At 39.7% G+C, this 23,449-nt stretch overlaps 1 protein-coding gene across 2 annotated transcripts in view; it reads left to right on the forward strand.

Annotated features, from left to right (window-relative positions):
- EPHA6 (EPH receptor A6) overlaps window positions 1-23,449 on the forward strand; it is an 858,706-nt gene that overhangs the window by 712,787 nt on the left and 122,470 nt on the right. For both annotated transcript variants that reach the window (XM_026659017.1, XM_026659018.1), the window contains one exon: window positions 17,521-17,643. In XM_026659017.1, coding sequence (XP_026514802.1) covers window positions 17,521-17,643 — 123 coding nt within the window. The remainder of the gene's footprint in view (window positions 1-17,520; window positions 17,644-23,449) is intronic.

Raw genomic sequence — 23,449 nt, forward strand, 5'->3', positions numbered from 1 at the left:
CGTGCTCCCTGTGTTCTGTTCTACAGAGACTTGCTGCTAACATTGCTGAACATTTCATCTGCACTGAGCATGCTCTCTGGCATCTTGCTTCAACATGTCACACAGAACTGAAGCTCCAGGCAAGACATAGACAAACTGATGCTGCTACCACTACCTCTGTAATCCCTCACCCCATCAAAATACCAAAAGAATAGCATTCATTTAGCAAAGTTTTTCATATGCAATTTGTTTATGCAGTATCTCCTCCCTCAGCTTCTCACTGTTACTTGATCTTCTGATGCTATTGATCCCACAGTCTCCTTTTTAGCTCCTCTTTTCTTGGAGTCTTGTCCTTTCCAATTCACAGTCCATATTTGTCTTTCCATGTACAGTTCAAGTTACAGCTAACTGAATAATTTAGATGCAAACTGTCTGGGATCTGTTCTAGACTCTTGAAGTTTAGGTTGGGATGACAGTTTGCAAAGAGTACTATTGCTTACGTTTTCCCTTTTTGAACATACTATATCACTGCCAATAAATCATCAGTATACCGGTCTCTGGAGAAGCAATATAAAAAACAGTTAAAAGGGACTTCATAATTAGATTGTATGAATTTACAGAATATTCAGTTTAAGTATGTTGTCCTCTCAATGTGAGCATACAATGCTACTGGGAGTTGTGTACACACGTTTTAAGATGCAAATATATTCAGTTTGAGATTCCGGAATGGATTCATGACCAAGTTAATTGCTAAATAGTGTCATTTTTCTACCAAATTTTCACAAGGTCATTTCTACTGAATAAAATTTGAACATAGATAAATAAGCTGATAATGAGTAATTTCTATATTTACTTTAGAGATATGTAACAGAATATGCATATGAATAGAAAATTGAAACAAATACTGTATTATGAATACAAACGTATTACATGATTTCTGAAACTACATAAATTTATTAAATTAATATTGGTCTAGTGAGAAATTATCTATTTTTGAATTTTGAGTGTTTTAGCTTTAAAAAAATGTCAGCCTTTGGTGAGTCTATATCCTTCTTTTGTTTTTTATTGTGCTTTAGATTGTTTAGATATTTTATTTACAACTATCTTCATTACTGCAGGAAGTAGCTTAAGAAGTATGGGTAGAGGTGACATTATTGGCTACTTAAATCTTCTCTTTACACTGTTTATGTCAAAAGCATTGTTACCAAACTCTGGACCATGGCAGGTAGAATGTACCTTAGTGCAGGGGTCGGCAACGTTTCAGAAGTGGTGTGCCGAGTCTTCATTTATTCACTCTGATTTAAGGTTTCGCCTACCTGTAATACATTTTAACGTTTTTAGAAGGTCTCTTTCTCTAAGTCTATAATATATAACTAAACTATTGTTGTATGTAAAGTAAATAAGGTTTTTAAAATGTTTAAGAAGCTTCATTTAAAATTAAATTAAAATGCAGAGCCCCCCGGACCAGTGGCCAGGACCCGGGCAGTGTGAGTGCCGCTGAAAATCAACTCACGTGCCGCCTTTGGCACGCATGCCATAGTTTGCCTACGCCTGCCTTAGTGCATTCTCCCTTCCCCCCTCTAGGCCCTGAAGCTCAAGAAAGAGAATTCATTGAGTATGGAGCTGTTAAGAGATCTCCCAAATACAAACACAGATAATACGCATTGATGAGCATCAGTTTCCACAATAAGAGGTAGGATTGCCCATCACTGTGTTGCAGCCAGTCAGTGGGCAGTAGCAACAGGTACACATGGCTCTGCTGGTGGTTTACAAAATCTGGGCTGGAACATCAGTCTTTAGTCTGAGGAGGAGGAAGAGAAATTTAAAAAAATATATTCTATCATGTATATTTTGAAGGTAAAATAATATTTAAGCACCAAAATTCACTACAAGGTCATATTTTGATCTCAGTTACCTCAATGTAATCTTGATATCACTGATTTCAAAGGAGTTATTCCAGATTTATGCTGATGGAACTGAGATTAGAATCTGGCGCTTAGCTCTCACTTGAGCTTCATTAGTTCATAAGAGTTAAGTATTATTACTATTGTTAAGGAAATTGTAGAATGACAGCATAGCCCTAAACTCCACGTTTTACAGAGGTGAATCTGCAATCTAAAGAGTTTAAGCCCAGAAAAATCATACTTGTAATTGACTCTGAAGAATACATTACTGGGGCTGTTATCAACAGTGTTCACTATCTCCAAACATTTTCTTAACTAAAAGCCACGAATCTCTTTCAACAGCATTATTTGATCTCTCCGAATTGAATCTGCCTGTCTCCCCACTCTTTGTTCTCATTATTATGAACTGGCAAGCTACACAAGTAGTAAATAATCAAAGATGTAACTGCAGAACAGTATGACAGCATAACAGGCCACATCATTAAATTTACCTAATATAACAGACAGCCATGGAAAGCAGTTCCATCTACTAAAGTGAAAACCGCCTCAGTTTTTGAGCATTAGGCTCAAAATGATGTGATACTGCTTTTTATATAATATACATTTTTATTTTAAAACTTATTTTAATTTTTAAAAGTGTATTTTATACATCTAGGTCTACCCTTCTGCAGTCCCCATGCAGTCCTCACCTTACAGCCCCCAGTTTTACAGGGTTACTTTGGAGGACTAGTCATTTCTAAAATTATGCATCCCAGACTTTCAAACTCCCCAAAATAAATTCTTCTCTGCCTAAACTGATCACAAAATCTCACACCAAATCCTCCTTTTTCCTACTACAAGTTGTAGTGACTCATAGATCAAAATAAGGCTTATAATAGAATTCTGCTTTCAGCCTTAATGATGGAGAGGCTATCTGTTCTCTCCATAACCCTAATAAATAATCTGAAGACTTTAGCTGATATCCTGAATTAAAGGGATGTTCCTTATACACTTGATCCATCACTTGAACCATCAGATAGTAAAATTTAAAACATTTTATTCACACCTAATTTAATTTTACATGTATGACTGTGAAATCCAAATGTACAGTTTGCAATGCTTGGAATGGCGCTCTGGATATTAAGCATAACTATAAATATATTAACATTTTAAAGCTCTTGTTTAGTATCTTGCTAAAGCTATTTTCAAAATTTAAGTGCTGATTGAAAAATATTTATTTAATAGAGAACTAAACATATACTGACTGTTTTATGGCAGCCAGCATAACAGGAACACAATACTTTAAATTACTGTTCCATTAAGAATGTGAAGATGATTCAAAAGAACAGTTGTTATTGCTGTTAAAAGCCTTAATCATATTTATGTTTTCACACTAGTCTTCCCAGCAATCAGAACTTCATCATGCACTAACATTTAACAAGCTACAAAGTAAATGATCACAGTGTGTGTAGAACCATTTTCAAGCAAGTCACCAATGATTTTTTTCAAATTTCTGTTTGTCTAGAACCAGCCAGGAAAACTGAACTCTATTATTCCACCCAAACATTCTCCAGCTCCTACCATTTCCTTCCTAGGAATTTCGACCCCCTATTCTACACTTGCTTTTTCTTCCAAACCTGCTAATCCTGGGAACTACGTAATACAGTTCTCTAGTGTCATAGTTATTTATACTGAATACATAGAACCAGGTTAAGCCTGGGTTTATTCTAGGTTCTACTGGTATAAAATCTAGAACAATCAGTAATTTAGGGCAAACTGCGTTACAGGACTGTTGTAATGATCTCAAAACCAAGTGTTATAAACCCAGGAAATTCATATTTAAGGTTAAACTTAAATTTAGAAAATATTGAAACATTATCAGACCTTAATTTGTTTGGATTTCTTTGAAATTTAAAGTTCTCTCTTGGGTTTGTCGTGCTTGATTCTGTCATTTGCTTATCTCTGTAATGTATTTTATTCTTCATTGCTGGTATGTACTCTCAACATTAAACCCATCTTATTTTAGTTTTGGTCTGAGAATTTCCTTTTTTTTAATTAGAAATTTCATATATGAACAGTAAACAGAAACCTAAAATATTACAGTGATATCTCTAATTATTTAAAGATAGGATGTATCCACCTTAAGTAATTTTTTCAGTATTGCTGATCCCAAACATTAAAAAACTATGAGTCATGCCCCTAAAAATCATGTGTTTGACTTAAAAATAATCAGATATTTTAAAAATAAATTTGGGATTCTTATTTGCCATCTGGGTTCTAATACCCATATCTATGAAGGTATTTATGCTCCTAATTTCCATTTATTTTTGTGGCTCTGCCTAAACCTTCTAGGGTACACTCCTTTCAAGATTTTCTCTGCAACCCTGAGGGCTAGAAACATTTTTTTAAATGAAAGCTGAGATTCTCACATATTAACATGACTCTAGGAGCTGAGGTTTAAGTAAAACATCAGCTGTCATGAGACTGCAGATGAAATCGGGAGAGTTGGCAACATTTTTTTTATATACTCTGGCTGCTTTATGTCACTCTGGAGCAGCACAAAACATACTGGGCAGTTAAGCTGAGTTTACAGCTGCATTGGCATGGCCAGACCAGCACAAAGCAGCAGCAGTGTATACACCAATTTCCCCCACCCTCCTGTCCCCCAGATTCTCCTGCACTCCCTAAATTCCCTCTGCCTCCTATATCTGCCCACATTCCACTGCATACACTTCCCAATTGCACCCTTCCTCTTGCACTCCACATTTCCCTTTCCACATGGATCCACTCACACCCCTTCCTTCTACCCTCTCTTTTTAGTAGAGCAGGTACAATGGGTAACTTTTGAAAAGAAATATTTAGGATTAGTCATTAGTCATTTTTGCCCTTAATTTTCATAATAGAAAGTTTTTTTCTGTCAACAGAGGCTAGTGCATAAAATCTTCTTCATGAATTTCTTGGAGTCTACCTCTTTCAAAATAGCTGCCATCTCCCATTTTTCTCTGCCATATCTGCCTTCACTTAAGATGTCCTATTTCAAAATGGCCATTGCCTCCCATTGTTTCCAGTGAATGAAGCCAGCAGCCATCTTTGTTGAGCAGTTTCTGGGCTCAGTCTTATTGAGAACCTTGGAGACAGCTGCTTTTCTCAAAATGACCACCTCATTGTGGGCAAGTTATGAGTTTAGTTCCACTGAGAAAAATGATAGATAACAGCCCTTTTGATATAGGGAAGTTCTACTGGGAATTCATCAAGCTTACAGTGAGTTTTAATGGCAAGGGAAGTTCGAAGCATTTGTGTTGATCTATTATTAAGCTCCTTCAGCAGAAAAATTTGACTCAGTGTGGTAATTTTTTGTAAGGACCCATTTTTAAATTAATTTTAATTCAAACTAATCAACCAATTTACGTGTAAGTCTTCAGAAAATTAATTCAATACTCAAGAGTAAGTGCTTTAATTTTGGAGAGGATAACTGTATTCTTCATACGAAGTGGTTTCAGCTTTGTTATAAGTGCAAAACACATCTCAACTTTAAGTATGGAACCACAAACCGCGCTTCTTTCATAGAATAAAAGAAGCAGCGTAACCCCTCGCACTAACGCACTAAGGTTGTGCTTGTGATCACTCCATTTACGACCACTGCTATGCCAGAATCGAATGAAGTTAGAATGAGTTCAACTTTTGAGTCTGTGCTGTTGAAATTGGGCAAACTGAGCTTGTATCTCCTTGACGGTTAGAAAAGATCTGACCCTACTGCAAGGAGCCATGGTAACTACTCATTCAGAAGAACTCCACAAAGCTCACTGAGTTCTTCAACAGCAGAGACTGCCCCATATTCTGAGAAGTGAAATTCAGTCTGGTGAGGAGTGGCAGCCAAGGCCTCTGCACCATTTAAGTCCCATTTAAATGATGTTTTGAGGGCTTAAATGGAATGGAATGCATAGGCTTTGTGCTGGCCTCTGTGGAGGTATGAATTTCCCCAGAGAGAAACATCCCTCTCTAGGGGTCACAATATACTACATTAGGCAGTCCTCAGCTGCGGCTTTCCCGGGGGCAGAGTCTGATTTGTTTTTTTCAGTCCCATTTAACAGGTAGCGAGGCTTGATACAAATCAACTGAACAGATAACATCAAAAATAAATGAGTATTTAGAAATAGGTTTAGCTGAATGCCAGGATGAGTGGGAAGTCTTTGGTAACACAATTCTCCATGACAGAGTATTGAAATAAACACAGCAAGTATTATTTTTATTGTCATTGCTTCCTTGAAGGGATGTAAAGAAATGTGTGGTTTTAATTTGGTTACTCAAAATTGTCTAATAAATGATAGAAAAAAATATGTTTTAACCCTTGAGGGTCACACATTGTGTGCATTCAGGAAATATTCATATTCACACAGCACCTGCTATGGTTTGTGAAAATTCTTTGTCACTTTGATGGTCCTTCATTGGAAGTCCATAGAACACCAAAGGTCTGTAGTAAGCTCCCAGAAAGCGTGCTTGTTAAAGGTGGGATTTTCATAAGTGCTCAGGGTTGGTCTAACTGAGCCCACTGAAAAGGGTAAATGGGATGACCTGGGTAATTATCGTCATGTCGGCCTGACATCAATCCTGGACAAGATAATAGAGCAACAGCTACAGGACTCGATTAATAATGAACTGAAGGAGGGTACTGTAATTAATCAACATAGATCCTGTCAAACTAATTTGATATCTTTTTTCTGATGAGATGACAAGTTTAGTTGATGAAGGTAATAGTGTTGACGTAATATCCTTAAGCTTCTGTAAAGCGTTTGACTTGGTACCACATGACATTTTGATTAAAAAAATAGAACAATATAAAATTAACATGACACACTTTAAATGGATTAAAAACTGGCTAACTGATAGGTCTCAAAATGTAACTATAAATGGGGAATTGTCCATTTCCAGTGGAGTCCCACAGGGATTGGCGCTTGGCCCTATGCTACTTAACATCTTTATCAATGACCTGGAAGAGAACATAAAATCATCACTGATAAAGTTTGAAGATGACATAAAAATTGAGGGAGTGGTAAACAATGAAGAGGACAGGTCCCCGATATAGAGCGATCTAGATAGCTTGGTAAACTGGGCACAAGCAAACAATATGTGCTTTAATACAACTAAATGTATACATCTGGGGACAGAGAATGTAGACCACACTTACAGAATGAGGGATTCTGTCCTGGGAAGCAGTGACTGAAAAAGATTTGAGGATCATGATGGATAATCAGCTGAACATGAGCTTCCAGTGTGACGCTGTTGCCAAAAGAGCAAATGTGATCCTGGGCTGCATAAACTAGGGAATCTTGAGGAGTAGAGGTTATTTTACCTCTGTATTTGGCACTGGTGTGACCACTGCTGGAATACTGTGTCCAGTTCTGGTGCCCACAATTCAAAAAGGAAGTTGATAAATTGAAGAGGGTCAGAGAAGAGCCACTATAATGATTAAAGGATTAGAAAACATGCCTTATAGTGATAGACTCAGGGGGCTCAATCTATCTAATTTAACAAAGAGAAGGTTATGGGGTGACTTGATTATAGTCTATAAGTACTGTAGTGAGGCGTTGTGGGTCCCCACCGCCGCAGAGAGAGATGAGCCCCTCCGGACACCAGAGTGGGCGGAGCCAGGGAGCTCTGAGCCCACCCCCCATAGGGTCAGGCATGGCACAGGAAGTATAAAGGCCCGACCCCAGAGCTCACTGGGAGAGCAGCCACCGGGGAGACCAGACGCCATGGTGTTGGACCCCCCCCCCCGATGATCTCCCCCTGATCCAGGTACTTCAAGAGGGGGAGTCCGGAAGTAGCCCTGGGGCAGCTGACCCTAGTCTGGCTGCAGCACTGCCAGAGCCTATGTCAGTGTGTTGCGGCCAGGATCCCCACTGACACAGCAGTGGGTCTTCTGCCGCTGCTAGGGCTCCGGACTGGGACGCAGTGGAGTGGGAGGGCCTGCGTCTCCCCTGCCACCCAACTTGTGGGTGGCAGTCTCCCCCTCTCCCCGGCCTTCGGACCCGGGCCTGGGCCTACTGTGTTTATACTGTTACTGCTCAGCCCCTGCCTGAGCACCTGACTCACCATTTCCCCGCCCTGACCTAGAGCCTGGGCTGACGACTAACTGTGTTGTTTCAAAGGCCGCGAAGGAAGACGAATTCCCCTCAAGACATCTTCCCGAACTTAGTGAGGCGGCGTGGGTCCCCGCCGCCCCAGAGAAAGCTGAGCCCCGGCTAACCTCTCTACAGTACCTACATTGGGAACAAATATTTATAACCAGCTCTTCAATTCTATCAGAGGAAGCTAGAACATGATGCAATGGCTGGAATCTGAAGCTAGACAAATATAGACTGGAAATAAGGCATAAATTTTTAACAGCTAAAGTAATTAACCATTGGAACAATTTACCAAGGATCATGGTGGTTTCTCCATCACTGATAATTTTTAAATCAAGAGTGGATGTTTTTCTAAAAGATTTGCAAAATAATTCCTAGAGCATAAGTTCTATGGTTGATGCTATACAGGAGGTCAGACTAGATGATCAGAGTGGTGCCTTCTGGCCTTAGAATCTATGAACTCCGGAATTGCTTTTCTTTTAACAATGACTCTAAACATGCCCTATTGGGCTTCCATGATTATTGTATTCTGTTTACAAGTTAAATAAAACAGTTTTTCAAACTCAGCCTGGGCTCAGAGTCAAGCTGAGTACTTTCCTTCTCTCACATAATCAACAACAAAGATTCTGCAAGCCAATTTAGAGTCTCAGCTACACCTGTGCAATTTAGTGCCTTTAAATTATGCTCCCAGTGGCACCTGTGTAGTCCAAATGTTGCCGGGGGTTTAGACAGGTGTTGGTGATTGAAACTTGGAAATAATTCTGTTGATGAGAAATAGAATCCAGCTCATTGATTCTTACAGAAGCTGTGTTCGCTGTGCCATGCTGATAGCAGTAAAAAGCAGTAGAAACTTATGTATCTCATGAGCTTAGGGTGACCAGACAGCAAATGTGAAAAATCAGGACAAGGGGTGGGGGGCAATAGGAGCCTATATAAGAAAAGACCCAAAAATCGGGACTGTCCCTATAAAATCGGGACATCTGGTCACCCTACCTACACAAGTTTTTTGGGGGGGAAAGGGGGAATAAACTTACTTAAGCCCTGAGAATATTAAAATGCAAGTTTATTTACCTGATTTTAAATTACATTTATTTTACAGAAGTATTTTTAAAAGTTTGTTTCTTTTGGGTCTGTTTTGGTCATCAATATTGGTATGATGTCCATTTTATTTTTAATGCAGATTATTGCCTCAATTTTTCAACTATATTGGAAACATTTAAAATTTATATTATTTAACTGAATAGTGGTACAGGTTAACCCACCACTCTAACTCTAGAACAGGAGCCCCATTACCAGGCCAATGGTACACCAGGGGCCATGTTTTGCCAAAGGGAATGGCCATTCCTTCAATATGTTTGCAGAGGAGTGCTATCGGTTCTAACAGATGGTGCATGAAAATAGCAGTACGGTGTTCCTACTATACATTTCCTTCGCCCATCCATCTGCCCTGATCCATTCTGAGCTATGTTAGTAGGATAACTGTGATTTACTGTGCAGTGCATGGCTCTACTCCACTTCCACCCCACCCTTCTCCATTCCTATGTGGTTCAACATCGTAATACTAGGATTCTGCCTATAGTATAACTTACAGTTTGGAGTAAGGATATTTGCAATATTCATCCTGATGTGCATATTAAGCAGCATGTTATTAATAATACTTAGCACTCATATCACATTTTATTTCTGAAGTACTTTGCAGATGTTAAATTTCACAAGACATCCGGCAGGTAGATAACTATTTTCAAATAGGTCAATTGAGGCAGGGTGATGAAGTGACTTGCTCAAGGCCACAAAAGGAAGTCAGTGTCAGCATCAAGATTAGATCTCAGAAGTTCATTATTTGGAGTTCTGCGCTCAGGCTGTTAGCAGTGGTGCAAGTACGGTAGTATGGTCCGGTACGCCGTACCAGTAAGATATTTATAGCTGGTATGGCGTACCAGAAAGACAGAGGAGGAGCCCGCCTGCAGCCCCGCCCCCAGCTCTTCCATGGAGCTACATCTTCTCCATCTGTACAGCAGCCCCGCCGGAAAGGAGCAGAATGCCAGCAACTCCTTCGGTGGCTGTATCGCCCCCCAGCCCCGTCCTCCGGCAGGGCTGCTGTACAGACAGAGAAGACGCAGTTCCGTGGAAGGGCAGGGGGTGGGGCTAGGGGTTCGGCTCCTTTCCCTGCTGTGGTTCCTGGAAAAGCCCTGAACTGCAGGAACGTGGGGCCGCCAGGCAGCCCCATGCCAACAGCTCCTCCAGCATGGCTGCTGAACCTCCCTCAGCCCGGCCCCCAGCCCTTCCATGCAGCTGTGTCTCCTGAGTCCTCCTGCCTGGGGTCTGTACAGCAGAAGTCTCTGGCGCAGCAGGAGGAGGACAGAGCCCCCACCCCTTCAGGTAACGTGGGATGGATGTGGATCATGGGGAGGGGACAGGGAGAGCGTGGGGGGCCCCGGACTGGGGGCAGGGTGGGGAGGAGTCACGTGGGGGGCTCACATGGGGAGGTCACGTGCCCCTCTCTTTGTGTCCCTCCCATGAGTGCAGTGTACTGGCAAGAAATGATTTCTACTTGTACCACTGGCTGTTAGTATGTGCCTGTTTACAGAAGTGAACGTATTCATGCTTAATTTTATAAACCTTAGGCCCAGATCTTCAGATAGTGGAAATCAGCATAGCATCATTGATGTCAATAGAACAATGCTGACTTGCTCAAATTTGTAAAATCTGACCCTTAATTTCTTGTCCATCTTAACTTTTTATAGTTTTAAGGCAGAATCCACATGGATAGCGTCCTCCTTAGCAAGTGAATGTCCAGCACAGAGGTGGAGACCTTTTATTGGAAGACATTCAGGATGTCAAGTGGCCAGCATATATTAACGAAGCATTTGTGGGACCATGAAGAGTGTCAGAGCAAAGAGACACACTAGCAGTTTCAATAGAGTCAATTCTACTTAAATCTTAAATAGCAGCCCATATTTTTCCTTCAAAGTCAGGACGTGTTGTCTTTTGTTCTTTGCACAACAATAAAAACATGAAGGAACCACACAGGCATAGCTGGGCCAGAAGTAGCCATATTTAGGCTAGCTCTACACTATGAGCTAGGGGTGTGATTTACAGCTCACATACACATACTTATGTTAGCTTGATGAGAGCTAGAGCAAGTATACATAGTAGTGTAGCCACAGTGACACAGGCAGTAGCAGCTAAGCCATGCCATACGGTTCAAGCAGGTTTGTACACAGCATGGCTATGCTGTGCCACCACTGCCTGTGTTATCACCACTACACTATTTATACTCGTGCAACCTTTCATCAAGCTAGAGTGAATATGTGTATGAAAACTGGGAATTATGGCCGTAGCTCGTAGTGTAGACGTAGTCTTACTAAATTAGTACAAATATCCAAGGCATAGCTATGTACATAAACCTCTACCCCGATGTAACACAACCCGATATAACACGAATTCGGATATAATGGGGTAAAGCAGTGCTCGGCGGGGGTGGGGCTGTGCACTCCGGAGGATCAAAGCAAGTTCGATATAACACGGTTTCACCTATAACGCAGTAAGATTTTTTTGGCTCCCGAGAACAGCGTTATATTGGGGCAGAGGTGTACTGCTAGTTTCTAAAACAATGAGCACCACTAAAGGGCTCACAGACTATTAAAAGGGATACTACCCTATTCCTGTATACTACAGGAGGACTAGAAAATTTACCAAAAAAAGAAAAAAGGAGGGAAACTGTCTCCAAGAGAAAGTTCTAGACTTCAGCAAAGGCACTTGCTCCTCACCAAACCACAAAAGTTAGTAGTGGCTGAAGCAGAGGAAACTAGTATAGAGAACTTTTCAGTAATCCATCTACTCCTAGAAGAAATTCATACAGGAAGCCTACAGTGCAGGCAAAAATTACTACTATCTATTAAAACTTCAGCATCTCAGCTGAAATATTTACTGCAAGAATTGCAGAGACTGAAGAGTCATTCTCTCTGTAGTTGACTTTTAAAGTATCTGCCTGAAGAGATTTTCAAGTGATTACAGTATTTTGATAATAAAATTAAAAGACCTGAGAAACAGAACGTGATGCTCAAACAATAAAGATTACACGTGAAGCTGAAGGCAAAAACATGATTGAATTTGTAACCAACCTGATTAACAAGGTGATGGGGGAAATGACTTTCACAAATTGGAAGAGGCAAGATTATGTTGATGTCTTCAGCCAAAATTCAAGGGTAAGAGCACATATCATAATACAAAACTAAGATTTCAAGACTAGAAAAACATTCTTCCACACGCTAGGAAAGGACGGAAAATTCATCTGTGAAGAAGCATGCTTCCTTTATCTTCCCAGACATGAATTCTGAGACCAGCAAGGAAAGAAGGGAATTCAGAGAGGTATTATATGCCCTGGGAGAGAAATGGCTACAAACTGCTCTTTATTTCCAGAAAACTTCAATTAGGATAGCAATACAACTGAAGAAGAAAAAATTAAAATTGTTGCATCATATTTAACATACTTAGGTAAGAATATTTCTTTAACAGAGAGTAAATTGTATAAATTGGATTTCACCTTTGCTGGACAAAATACTTTAAAAAATGAAACCAGCCTCTGTATTTTTGAGTAGGAAATAATCAACCAGATACACGATCAGGTACAAAGGTGGCCTGAAAGCTGTTCTTTCTTACAGCTGACTGCCTATTGTCCCAAGTATTTGTTCCAGTAACAGGAACCAGCTGGGTGTGGCGGCTCCCCAGCCAAACCCTCTACTTGAGATAAAAGAGAGGGGTGTAGTAAAGAATCCATTGTCCTAGCCCTGCACCACCTGGAGATTACCTTATCCTATTGGGATCCAGGAAGTGGGCGGGCGAAGCCCACTGCTAAAGGATCCCCCCCCCAGCCTAAGGGGGGGTCCACAGGACCTGGAGACCAAAAAATTATGGGGGACAACTAATAAAAGAACAGGGACAGGAGTGAGGTCAAAGGGTCAAACGAAGCGAACCAGATGGGGACACCGAGCAGAGAACCCTGGACAGCGCCCACTGCTCCTCGAAGGCGTCAAGGGAGCCAGTGGACGCCGCCCAGAGGAACTCTGCCCGGATACGTGAAAGAACGGAGGACCTGAAATACGCCCCACAGTCACAGGAGACTCCATCAGCCAACCTCCTCACTCTGGTTTTATAGATGGCCAGTTTTGCTAGGGCCAGAAGGAGGTTGACCAGGAGGTCACGCGACTTTGTGGGGCGACGGATAGGAAGTGCATAAATAAAAAGGTGAGGAGAAAAGTGCAACCAAAATCTTAACAAAATATCCGTGAGGAGCCAGAATAGGGGCTGCAGCCTGGCGCACTCCAGGTAAACATGCGCCAGGGTCTCCCTCACACTGCAAAAGGGGCAGGTGTCTGGGATAGGGGTAAACCGTGCCAAATACACGCCCGTGCTCACGGCTCCGTGAAGGAGCCGCCAACTGATGTCCCCGGTGGGCTTCGGGATCAGAGCAGAATAAAGGCTGGCCCACCGGGGCTCCTCACCCTCCAGAGGTGGCAGAAAGTCCCGCCACTTCGTATAAGGGCGGGACGCGAGGGTGAGGACATGAAGAACATGGAGCACGAGCGTGTATAGATGTTTCCTTGGCACAGTCCGGAACAGAACCGGCTGCAGATGGTGCAGCCGGCTCATGGCGAATGGACGGGGAGGGAGTAGATCCTCAAATAATCAATTTAGATGGCTTTCCTGCTGCTTTTCACTACCAGAGTGGGGACCAGAATCTGCCCTGATGTGTTAAAAAGGTGTACATCTACACTGCAAAAAAAAAAAACACCAAAAAAACCTGTGGCAGCGAGTCTCAGAACCTGGATCAATTGACTCGGGTTTGCGGGAGTCATGGTTACAGGGCTAACAATAGAGTAGAAATTCAGGCTTGGGCTAGAGCCTGTGTTCTGAAACCTCCCTCCCCACCCCCACTCCCAAGGTCTCCGTTCCTGGGACTGTATTGCTGCCATTTCCTGTTTCAAATCATCCCATGTTATTTATCTCCTTTCCAAATTAATTCTGTGTTTATTCACTTTCTTTGGGTCTACTTCTCATAAGCAAATTTCTGCTTATTCTTTTTTCTTGTGAAATTGTGTGCCTCACAAGACAGTGTAAATCAGAAAAGGTGCCAATAAAGCAAGAATGGACTCTAGAAGTCTCACAATATGTCACCAATGAAGAATTGACTTATAGCTTGAAGTTTAACAGTTTTCCAAAAAAATGTTTTTATGATTGCAATGGTGTACAGTGGTATAAAATAAGCGATTCCTGTACTCACGTTGCCCCTGGTCCTGCAATGTGATCTGCTAGCGTCCTTTCATGAGAAAATTATTGTCCAGGCTCTTTCTCACCACTTCAGTTGAAGTGCCTTGTTCTCACTCTTTGATCACTTCAGTTCTCTGACAGACCAGGCTGAACACTTTTTTTTTCTTCCACTTCCACATTCAGTTTCAAATCTTGCAAGGATTAATGAAACAACAAAATTAGAAATTACAGAATAGAAAGCATATCCTTTCATAGTCTACATAAAAAGCAAATGCATAATCATATAGTCATTCTCTTATTCAGAAATATTTTTGGCTGCACAAAATGCAGATGAATAGCTTAAAAAGAAAACATTTTTCTGTGTTGCAGCGTTATAGTTAGCAGAAAGTGTCTGCAGGTGCTCACGCAGAGATCCAACTACAAGAACAAAAGCCATTCTGGGGTTCTTGGTTAGTTGCAATCCAATGGTATTGTCCTTCAAAATTCTGAAAGGTTGCAAACAGGGTTTAAAATAATAGGTCTGATATAACAATATATATAGGAGGTCAGACTAGATGATTTAATTGTTCTTTCTGGCTTTAAACCTTGTTGTAAAGACTCTGGAAGAAAGAAAGTTTGCCCTGAGTTCTAACCATATACCATTATTAGGGAACCCAAATCTATCTATTATATATGGTAGATTAATAATATCTGATAGATATTTCAAGTACTTCCCATATACTTTAATGGTTTTGTTGCCCTTATTTTTTCTGCTAATACTTTTTTTTAATAATTATAGTTTTCCATATTACTGTGGCACTGCCTGTGTAATTATATATATGATCTTCTTTTGTGTGACGAAATCATTAATGTGGTGGCTATATAGTGGAATGTGTTCAACTTGCTCAGGAATTATGGCTTATTTTTCTTGTCTACTTTTTCCCTTTAAATACCTGTAATAACTCTGAAGGTTCTCCACCTGCTGTAACACTGCCCCTCTCCCTCCAAGAAATTTGTGCAGAGCAAAATAATGCTTTACAAAATAGATGTACAACCCACTCCTTTCAATGAAGTACACTTGGAGAACTGCATTCCTGAAGACGGATAGTTGATTAAAGAAATATTATCCTGACTCAAATGAAAACAGGATGCTGTCCACTCTTATCAGTTTTAAGAAAACTTTTCTTTTAAACATTGTTTAAAGTTTAAAATTGTTTAAAATATTTGTATTTAGAATAGACCTAAGAGTAGCGACCTCCCAGCAAAGAAATATCTGTTATACTTTTACAGCTGGAAACATAAAGCATAGGAGCCTGCAGAGACTTTTTGCTAACTATGATTTGGACTTGGGAACAGAATAAAGACTGCTTCTTCCTTTTCTAAAAAAACAAACACATTAAGCTAGGGGAAACTTCTATTTTCTGTAGAGATAGCCATGGAGTTCTCTATACCATTTCTGAAACTCAGTTATTTCATTTTTACTATTACACATCCACTTCCTTATGTTGATTTGCATGTTCAGACTTTTCAAGCTGCCCTCCTGTTATGTTTACAATTTTTGTTTTTCCCCCTTTGATATTGTATTTTTATCACTAATTTTTTTTTAGTCTTCTGCAATATACTTTTTATTAAATACCTTAAGAGACAAGGTAGGTGAGGTATCTTTTATGGGACTAACTTCTCTTGGTAGAAGAGCCAAGCTTTCAAACTACACAGAGCTCTTCTTCACATCTGTAGATGTGATGGATGATCTAAAGCCTGCCAGTAATTCATGCTTGATGGTAAAATAAATTAATATAAAAAAATTAAAAAGAGTCACAAAGATAGCTTTAGCGGTGACTCTTCTTAAATTTTTTTTATTAATTTGTCTTACCATAAAAATGAATTATTGGCAGACCATAGATCACTCCTAGAGAGAAAACTAGGTTACACAAAAGAAAATTACTGATTTGGGCCCCAGTATTGCAAAGAGATACATCTGTGCTGAGTTTTCTGACTTCATTCAGCTTTGCGTGGGTGGAAGGATCTTCCCATGCAGATCCCTTTGCCGGATCAAACAACTTAGTACAAAAGTGCCCAATGGAGTGCTCATTAAGGACACTTCTGGGATAGAACTGAGAATTTGGAAAATTTTATTAAGGCTCTCAACACTAGGCTTGCCCGGAATAGCGGGGGGAGGAAATTGTTTTGATTTATTTTTTAGAGTTTTGATCCCACCCTTCGGTTATGAAAGATCTTCAAGGATACCTAATAAAGGTTCTGTGTTTAAGACATAAATTATATCAATTTTCTTTCTTCATAATGTAATAATTTTTGTACCATCTTTAGGTTTTAAAAGGGGAAATGAAGCAAGTATTGAGGGAAAACAGATCTATTGTGTATGAAAACCAAAGGAGCAACATTTTTTTTCAGATCTCTCTAAGGCTACACAGGCTCAACAAAAAATTGACGTTTCTTCAGAATGAATTTGCTCAACTGGGTTTCTCTGCATCTACAGGAGGCCCCACAAATTGAAACTGCATAAAGATTAAGAAACCTATTTATTTCTAATTATAATGAAATTAAGGCTTTTCCATCTCTGAGGAGCAACTGAGGAGCCCCATTGAAGTTGGGTCTTCCCCAGTGGATCCTGTTGTAGGATTAAGGGCCTTAATCTTTTCATCTTCGATATATCAAAATAGCTATCAATAAATGACATAAAATGAGGACAAGTTCAGTGTATTGTCATAACTACTTTTGAAATGATATTTTTCACATCATTTCCTGCCAAGACAAAATTCTACTTTCAGGTGACTGCAGAGATCTAGACTGATGTTCTGCTCCCATTATGTGTGTGAAATTCCATTGACATCAGTGGGAGTTTTACACATGGAGATAGTGCATCTCAAAATTATTTTGCTCTATGTGGATCTAAGAGGTTGATTTCACCTTTAAAAGTGAATCTCTTTGTATTCTTCTTCCTTGAAGTTCTGAAATTTCCCATTTAAACACTGTACCAGCTATAGGTCCAGAGGAAACAAGCCCTCTCTTGCTAGCACTGTATCGCTTAATGGCTTGTGGTGTGGGGTTTTTTTTCTTTTTCTCTTTTTGTTGTTTTGGTTGGTTGTGTGTGTTTTGTTTGTATTGTTACCAGTTTTTATCGTTTAACAGCATTTTATGGACTCTGCTGCCGTGAAGACATTGTTGACTTTGTAGGGGTTCATTTACTCTCTCAAACAATCAGCTTCTTTTGAGCAGCCAAAGAACAGCTTGTTTGATTAATGATCATTTTTATCTTTTAAAAGGATCCTTCCCGACCATTGGGGTGAAGTCTCTTTCGAGATTCCTGAGCGCGGGCTTTTTAAATAGCATCCCGGCTCCACATCCAGTCTCTCGGGGCGGATCTTTGCCCCCTGGCATTTCTTCTGGTAGGTATTTCAGGTGACGTTTCCACCAACCCTTACTGGGAGAACAGCACCAAAATCTGTTAGTGGTAGGATAGAGAGGTTAATATCTGTCTCAATGAATAACATCTATCCATTAACCAGCCTGCTAGTACAGGACCTGACCATATATATATAGGAGAGACTGTAACAGGAGGAGGGAAACAGCCATAGCTAAGTGGTTAACTGAAATATACAATGAAAACTGCCAATGTTTGCTTAACAAGCATTGCATGAAACGCACTTATGTAAATAGAAAATATAACTTAGAAATGGCTCTTGAAATGTCAGATTTGCTCTGTCTCTGAATGTCTGAATGTTTTCCATGAAAGTTTCCATTTTCCCGCTAACAGGCAAAAAATTAGAACAAGTAGAAATTAATTATGCACTGAAATAAAAAATGGGGCAAGCAACTAACTTTGAACTCTGGTTGTATATATGCTTCAACGTGCATTTTTTAAAAATATAGGTAAAAGTAGTTTGGGTTTCATAGAATCATAGAATATCAGGGTTGGAAGGGACCTCAGGAAGCCACCTAGTCCAACCCCCTGCTCAAAGCAGGACCAATCCCCTACTAAATCATCCCAGCTAGGGATGTACCTTCAGGTACAATGGAGGTGAAAAAGGAAGCATAGTGTAGTAATGAGATCCACAACACAGTGAATGGGCTAATGTCAGGCTGAAGGGTGGGAAGAAAAATAATCTGCAGGAGTAGGCTGGTCTAGACAATGGGCTGAGGCAGAGAAAAGTGATAAATCGAAGTGCTCCTTTTCTCCGGAAGGGGAATGCAGGTTATCTATCTTCATCTGGAATCATGGAAGATACTTTTTATTTGCTAGTTTTATTGCCAGGTAAGTTAATAAGTTTCACATAATTAATTTAAGAGACATCTATATTAAAATATGTCTAAAAGCAGAATTCAAAATCTATTGCTTTCCACACTGCACATTTCAATATAGAATGAATTTCTTCCTGTCTTAATTTCTTACTTCTTCCCTTTTTAGTAGGAAAATGGCAGCCTCCTTGAAAAATGTTTTACCTTTTTATGAACTACAGTTTTTTCTATTTTTACAAAAATCTAGTTAGTTCCTAAAATACTCTGGATTTTTCTTTAAGGCAGGAAAGGTTGTCTAGTGGTTAGAGCAGTGTAATGAATTCTGCCCTGGATTCCCTCTGCCAATTGAGGAGAGAAGTCACCTAACTTTTCTGTACCTCAATTTACTTATGCATAACATAGAGATAGTTACAGGCCAGGGGGTCACTATTAATCATTGTTTTCCTTCATTCTCTAAATAGGAAGTAACAGATAGTTTTGATACTTTCTCTGATAACTGTTGGTAAATGTAGGCCACTGTACTAACCTCACAGGTGGTGCTGGCAGACAATGGTTGTAAACACTTTGAGATCTTCTAATGAACTGTGCTATTCAGAGTGGTTCTTAAATAATTTTAAAGAGCTATGACTGGTTCCAGCAATATTCCCTACTTTGAGTATCACATATAGTATCATATAGTATTACTGACCCTCATTGGCTAAGAATTGCTGACATCCTACTATATTTGTTACCCTGGCACACTTATTTGTCTCATCTACCTATTTTGTCTTCTTTTGTTTTTTGTTTGTTTACTTGCTTGCTTTTGATTGTAAGTATTTGGGGGCAGGGACTTTCATTTTCTATATTTTTGTACTGCTCCAAGCACTACAGTGGGATCCTGACCTAGCTGGCCTGTAGGTGCTAATATAATATAATGGGCTTAATAATAATGAGTAAAGGGAATATGACAGACTGTAGAATATTTGAAAAGAGAAGAAACTGTAAGTGCAACTATTATGTACAATTTATTGTAAGATAGCTAATAGATCACTTTCCATTTTGGCAATAGCAGCAAGTGAAGGAAAGGCATCCCATCAGCATATTGTCAAACTGCCTCATTTTATAGAGGTTGGAGGGTTGTCAGTCGGGAGAAGGGCTGACAGCTCCAGTGATTCATCCAGTGGCAGACTACAGGCATTTTGTTGAAGGGAGGAACTAAGTGCACTTTTGGCTGGGGAGGAGGAGAGGAGTTCCAATGTTAAGGTAAAGAAATGCACACGAGCAGTCTTAAGTCTGCACTGTACAATGTCATGCAATAATTATGATTATGATGAAGGTATTTTAGCGTTTATAGTTTGATTAGATTAAACTGATTTTGAAGCCATTCAGTTGATACATATTTTTTCCTTCATGCCATGAGTACAGTGCAAAGTTAAGGTTGTTTAGGTGATGTAACTGTGAATTTCTTACCTTAATACATTTTGGATTTCTTCTAAGCGTAACCTTAACTCTGAATTGTCTGGGTTAATGCTTGGTTTGGGGTAATTATAACATCCCTGTAATGTTTTTACCTTTAAGTCATGAAATCACATTTCATTTTAAGAGAAGATTCACAGATACACCAAAGCAGCCAGAGAGCACTGTCCAATTACGCTGCTTTGTATTGCTAGAAAAGTGTGAAGCAGCCAGAGTATATTGGTGAATTTAGCCCTTAACTTGCAGTTCTCTTCCTGATTTTGGAGGGTTATGTTGGTGAGACTGGTGCTTTCTGAAGGGAGCGCCCCCGAGTCCCAATTCTCTGTGCATTAAGGGGTCCTCCTGCCTCAGTGCACAGTGGAGCCAAGGCAGAAGTAGCGAATGCCTACTGAATCTTTAAAGAGAAGTGACAGTTGAGCAAATAATGTACTAACCAGAATAATGTATTCTTGACACTTGTTCATTCTTCCCCATACCCCTGAATCATTACAACCAATAGAATAATGCATGCTAATTAGCTATAGAGCAAGTTTAGTGATTGGTTGTTACCTCTGATGTCACAATGGTCCCTCTTCAGTTACCGAGGCTGTTGAGCTGAGCCTTTATAACAAACATATCTAATTGCTAATAACTTAGTTTAATTACAACCTATTTAATTCAAATATAGCCCATGCATAAGATTTCCATGAAATTTTAACTATATGGAAAGTTCGAAGCATCTATGTTATTCTGTTGAGGTCATTTGGGACAAAGATGACTGACAGATGCTAAATTTCTTAAAGTTAATTACAAGCCAAGACTTTTAACTCAAACTTATTAAATTTACTTGTAAATTATCAGAAAACTAATTCTGTAGTCAGAGTAAGTGCTCTTAAATTTGGGGAGGATACATTGTACCTTTCATAGAAAATGAAGTGGTTGGATCCTTGCTTTAGGTGGAAAATGAAACTCAACTTTTAAATCTGGAATAATTACCAGAGCTTCCATAATGAGCACCTAGAAAATAGGTTGTTAAGGAAGTTGTGTCAAAAGTGTTTTAGAGTAAAATGAAACTAATAATTGACTTTTCTCTTTCACTGAACATAAAATGTTGCCTTTTACCATTGCACCGACGCGTCATATTCGGTTTTGTAGAATTTGGTGTTTGGCTTTGCATCCCTTGGGAATTCCATTATGTCACAGGAATCCCCACCTGACCAACTTCAAGCCTAGCTTGTGGTGCAGGGGTGCTGCAAAGAAGCCCCTTTGCAGCTGATTATCTAGCCCTCTGTATTGAGTGAGACTTGTCAAAACTCTTGACTTGCTTCCAAAATGCAAATCTCATTGCATTTTAAAGACTAGACATAGCTATTCTGATGGAATAGTGCTTGCATTTGAAGGCCTAATTAAAATTCTTTCACTGCTTGCTAGCACTTTTATTTGGGAAGCATTGTTTACACTAGTCCTGAAAATACTTACTGTTATTTACAAAATCAAGTCCTTTTCTCACAATACCTTCCTTGACTTGACTATCAGTTATGTCACAAACGATTTCGACTCCTTTTAGTCCATCTCCTAACAGTTCAAATTCATGTGACTCAGCCTTACGTAGGTCTCACCTGGTAGCTGGTTTCATGTAAAGACAGTGTATCTTTCTCAAGTGATATTCGTGTGTAGATCAAAGTATTCTTGAAAGCCTTTGTCTAACAATTTGTAGTCCTCTCATCCTCCTACTGGAAAGATTTGTGCATTCACCATCTTTGATTTTTCCTCCGTGCCACTTGCTTGCAGGAAAATTTGGAAGTGCTGTATCCACCTCCTCAAGTTCTCACTCTTCCATACATGAGTGCTGTAAGAGATTTCAGTTTATTTCTTGGCCCTAGTCAAGTTACATGGGTCAGGGTTATATATGTCTACACCCCATCACATGACAGGAAATAGTGTGTATTGGCTAGTTACACCCATATTCTCAGTTTCCCTACTTTCATCATTGGAGACTTAAAAGACAGATGGCTGATCCTGCTGCTATGGAGTGGAGAAAGACAGGTAACATTGTCAGTGTCTCCCTCATAGCTGGTCTCCAGATTCTTCTCTGATAGTAATGAGTGGAGATGTAAGTCAGGAGGAGAGGCTATGACAGGATCCTTGTTTAGCAGCCAGAACCACGACTTGGTGTCCAAATTAAATGGGAGCAGGTGAGGGTAGGACTTTCAGCCCCAGAAAATCTGGCTGAAGCCCCCTGGAGTAGGTCCTATGGCATGACCTGTACAGCCTCTGGTGTGGGGGGTGAGGCAGAAATTATGTTTTACATCTTTTTTTTCCTATGTGCTGTACAAACAATAGCTAATTAATCCTCCCAACCCCTGTGTTAGGCAAGTATTCAACCATTTTACAGCTAAGGAAAGTAGAAGCATTGAGACTAAGTCAAGGTAAACAGCATTTGCTCTCATGGGCCTCAAAAATTATTTATGTTCAGGAAACAAATGAGATTGCATTTTCCTAGAGTCAATCAAATAGAGCCAATGAAAAATAATCCAAAACAGCACTAAAGCTGAAGGAAAGCTAGAAGTGATACTGGGCAGTAAGTTAGATACAAGTTTGGAATGAATAATGGCAACAGTACTGTCCCAAACAAAGGAGATTACACAAAAGAGATGATGCCTGTGGGGTGTTTGACAGGCTGACTGTCTAAAACAAAGTTTGCCTGGTACCTACTGTGCTGTCCACATTTATTAGAGAGCCTCTTAAATAAAATCAAATGTAAGAATCAGATATTAAATCAGATGATCAATGTCATTGTTCCTCAAAATTAATATTTTATGATAATTTCCATATGCACCTGAATGAATGAGCCCATTATTCTTGATACTGTATAAACTGACAATTGAGAGTAAAATTGTATTGACAATCCCTTATTGAACAAAACTACTCAACAAAAACCATCAGGAAGCAATTATTCATAGTGAAATTCAACTATAAAGTTGTGGTACCAATATTGAGAAAAATAACCATTCAATTCCCCTCACTCCATCTCCTACTGCACCTTAATGCATTTTCCCTACTTTGGGTTACAGTAGCTAGAGTGTGTGCATTTTTGTTAATTGAAAAAATGTAATATCTTTCTCGATTAGTAATAAATTGATAATTGAAGATGCAGAATGCAACAAAACCTGCCTTCTAATAAATGTACTCTTCAGAATGCCCTAGTGAAATGCTGTATCCAATTTATGAACAGACACAATGTAATTTTTCTGGCATAATCAGTTAATATACTGTACAATCCTTACGCATCCCATTTTACGGGGTGGGGTGAGAGGGGAGGTAGAGGTCCAAGGTGGGAGTATACAAGGAGCTGTCCATTAGCTAAAGGATGAATTTTTGCTAATCCATCCCTTTGCTGCAAGGTAACTTCAGAAGAGCAAATCATTGTTAATGCTGCTGCATGCATTTTTCCAGGGCCCCTTAGTCTAAAATTGGGATTAAACTGTGTGTGGGAGGGGAACAATAATTCTGCTGGAGACT

Source organism: Terrapene carolina, unplaced genomic scaffold (genome assembly GCF_002925995.2).
Source record: "Terrapene carolina triunguis isolate 2854851 unplaced genomic scaffold, T_m_triunguis-2.0 Scaffold558, whole genome shotgun sequence".
Taxonomy (NCBI): domain Eukaryota; kingdom Metazoa; phylum Chordata; order Testudines; family Emydidae; genus Terrapene; species Terrapene triunguis.